Here is a 3,548-nt window from a genome sequence, read left to right on the forward strand (position 1 = left end):
AAAAAAAAAAAAAAAAAAAGACAAAAGAAATTTCTTAAGCATTTCCAGAAGGACTGTGTGTGCATGCTGGCTCTCCCTCTGTTTTCCCTCCTTTTTTTTCACATAAACAGCAGCCCCTCATGTGCCCCTCTGCCCTTGGGGATGTGGCTCATGCTGGTAAGGCACTTCCCAGGGCCTATGCTTCCGGCTCGGCGGGCTGCCCCCTTCTCAGCCATATTTCTGCAGGTGCAAGTGTCTTTCCACGCATGTTTGAGTGTGTTTGTGGCAAAAATTCCTAGAAGAGTTGGGGTCAAAGGTTGCGTGCATGGGTGATGTTGTGGCATTGGAGGGTACGAGTAATGTGAAAGGGGCGTCTCTGTGTTGAAATTTGCTTTCCCTAAGGGGTCAGGAAGGAAGGCTGAGCGGCTTCCCGGAAGTGAAAGGGCATTTGTGTTTGCTTTCTCAGGCCTAGTCTCGCTGCCCTCGTCCTGTTTGGGCCGGCCTCAGTCTGTTGTGTCGAGCATCTCACCCTCCTTTGAGTCAGGTCCTGATGGGCTGCTCACCCTCTGCCCAGGGTGCTCTTCCGTATCTGACTTGGCAGCTGGGTTGGGGCTGGGCTTCAGCCCTTGATCCTGGCTGGTCTTTTGATGTGATGACTGACGACAGTGCTAAGGACGGGGCTGCACCGGGAGGGAAGGCGGCAGGGCTGGAGAACTGCAGGTCTCCCCAGGTGGCACTAGTCCAGCGCGGGGCCTTGCAGCCTCTTCTCTTGCCAGTGTCCTGGAGAAGAAGAGGCGGCTCCTGGAGAAGCTGCAGGAGCAGCTGGCGTGGCTGAGTGTGCAGGCCACGGACAAGGAGGAGAACAAGCAGGTGGCTCTGGGCACGTCCAAGCTCAACTATCTGGACCCCAGGATCAGCATTGCCTGGTACGTGTGCCCGGGGTCTCAGTTCCCACCTGTGGCCTCCGGGGGGCCTGGGTTTTCCAGGAGGCCTCTGTTCAGTCCCAGCATTGCTCCTGTCCCCTGTGTCCCCTGGGGTCAGCACAAGCCCTCCCTTTGACAGGGACCCTGATGCTGCGTCCTGAGTCATCAGTTCTCCCTGCCCTGAACGTTGGGATGGATGGACAGGGTGAGGTGGGGGTGCTGACAGTGGCCTGGGACCCGGAGTCATCAGCAGGGCCTGTGGAGCTCAGCCTGCCCACTGGGAGTGGAAGGTGGCTGGGCGCCCTGCTCAGTGGACATCTGGGCCACAGCAGGTTGTCTCGGACACCTCGCTGATGCTCCAGGGTGGCGGCATGCCTGGGGTGGGGCAGGCTAGAGGAGCAGGCCCTAGCTACCCCAGCCGGCTCCGGTGTCCCTGCTGCACGGAGGATGCTTGCCCTTCCTCAGTGCCCTGACCTGGCCTTCAAGGTGGGTGAGTTGCCTGCTTGCCTGGGCTGACACTGCCTCCCGCAGGTGCAAGCGGTTCAGGGTGCCAGTGGAGAAGATCTACAGCAAAACACAGCGGGAGAGGTTCGCCTGGGCTCTCACCATGGCAGGAGAAGACTTTGAATTCTAATAACGAGCTGTGTCTGTGTTGAAACTTCTTTTGTGGTTTTTTTTTTTTTTTTTTTCACTATTAAAGCAGTATTGGGGAATTTTGTACAATAAAATGTTGTGTGAAGTGTTTGTGTGTCACTATAGAAAAAGTCCCCAGGCCAGGCACAGTGGCTCACACCTGGGATCTTGGCATTTTAGAGGCCTGAGGCCAGAGGATCGCTTGAGCGGAGGTTGAGGCTGCAGTGAGCTGTGATTGTGCCCCTGCACTCCAGCCTGGGCAACAGAGCAAGACCCCATCTCAAAGAAAAAGAAAAGTCCCTGACGCCTGCCCTGTCCTTTGAAGCACTGCCTCCACCCCCAAGCACGGAGTCCGCTGGGCTGTCACATCCAATCAGCGTCTGAGCCTGGATCCCTGGTTCCTGCTCGATGGGGGAGGAGAAACACCTTCGTGTGCTGTGAGGCTGAGCACCTTCGGCAAGGATTCCCCATTTGCGCACGCGCCACCCTCTCAGCAGGGGCCTGGACTCTTCACCAAGTTCTTCAGTGCCTGGAACTCGGGAAGGGCAAGTTACTGCCTGGTCACTAAGCCCAACGGCCCCTGTTTAGTTTTCATCACATCCACACACTCTGTACGTAGCTCTTACGATGGCCTCCTGCCTCGGTGTCCTAACCCTGTATCCTCCCAGAGCTGCCTGTCGGCTGCCCTCTCCTCTGCCACGCAGGACCCTCTGTGGCCCCCTCCTCTGCCACGCAGCACCCTCTGCCACCCTCTTCTCTGCCACGCAGGACCCTCTGCCACCCTCTCGTCTGCCACGCAGGACCCTCTGTGGCCCCCTCCTCTGCCACGCAGCACCCTCTGCCACCCTCTCGTCTGCCACGCGGGACCCTCTGCCACTCTCTCCTCTGCCAGGCGGTGTAGGGACCAGCCCTGCAGGGTCTGTGGGTTTTTCTCCCTGTGTGCAGAGATGAGAGATCGTAGAAATAAAGACACAAGACAAAGAGATAAAAGACAGCTGGACCCGGGGGACCACTACCACCAAGACGCGGAGACCGGTAGTGGCCCTGAATGCCTGGCTGCGCTGTTATTTATTGGATATGAGGCAAAAGAGCAGTGTCAGGAATGTGAGTCGTCTCCAGTGATAGGTAAGGTCATGCAAGTCACGTGTCCACCAGACAGGGGGCCCTTCCCTACTTGGCAGCTGGGGCAGAGAGAGGGGACAGCTTATGCCATTATTTCTTCTATGCATTTCAAAGATTTTTAGTACTTTCACTAATTCTGCTACTGCTATCTAGAAGGCAGACCAGGTGTACAGGGCGGAACATGAAAGTGAAACAGGAGCGTCACCGCTGAAGCACAGCATCACAGGGGGACGGTGAGGCCTCCAGAGGCTGCGGCTTGCACAAGAGGTGGAGGAGCAGAGTCTTCTCTAACTCCCCCGGGGAAGGGGAGACTCCCTTTCTCCGTCTGCTAAGTAACGGGCGTCTTCCCAGGCACTGGCATTACCGCTAGACCAAGGAGCCCTCTAGTGGCCGTGTCCAGGCATGACAGAGGCCTCACACTCTTCTGGTCACTGCTCACTGTGCCCCTGCAGCTCCTATCTCTGTATGGCCTGGTTTTTCCTGGGTTATAATTGTAGAGCAAGGATTATTATTATATTGGAATAAAGAATAATGCTACAAATTGATGATTAATAATATTTATATGTCTATAATCTATTTCTAGCATAACTTCTATTTTTTAAAATTTTTTAAAATTATACTTTAAGTTCTAGGGTACATGTGCACAACGTGCAGGTTTGTTACATACGTATACATCTGCCATGTCGGTGTGCTGCACCCATTAACTCGTCATTTACATTAGGTATGTCTTCTAATGCTATCCCTCCCCCTCCCCCACCCCACAGTAGGCCCCAGTGATGTTCCCCTTCCTGTGTCCAAGTGATCTCGTTGTTCCGTTCCCACCCATGACTGAGAACATGCGGCGTTTGGTTTTCTGTTCTTGCGATAGTTTGCTGAGAATGATGGTTTCCA

At 55.0% G+C, this 3,548-nt stretch overlaps 1 protein-coding gene across 2 annotated transcripts in view; it reads left to right on the plus strand.

Moving 5' to 3' along the window:
- The window catches only part of TOP1MT (topoisomerase (DNA) I, mitochondrial), a 43,536-nt gene extending 41,906 nt beyond the window's left edge, over nt 1-1,630 (plus strand). For both annotated transcript variants that reach the window (XM_011938078.1, XM_011938077.1), the window contains exons 13-14: nt 756-905; nt 1,434-1,630. In XM_011938078.1, the coding sequence (XP_011793468.1) occupies nt 756-905; nt 1,434-1,536 (253 nt within the window). In that variant the 3' untranslated portion in view covers nt 1,537-1,630. The remainder of the gene's footprint in view (nt 1-755; nt 906-1,433) is intronic.
- The last annotated feature ends 1,918 nt before the right edge of the window (nt 1,631-3,548 follow it).

Source organism: Colobus angolensis, unplaced genomic scaffold, assembly GCF_000951035.1.
Source record: "Colobus angolensis palliatus isolate OR3802 unplaced genomic scaffold, Cang.pa_1.0 Scaffold17, whole genome shotgun sequence".
Classification (NCBI taxonomy): Eukaryota; Metazoa; Chordata; class Mammalia; order Primates; family Cercopithecidae; genus Colobus; species Colobus angolensis.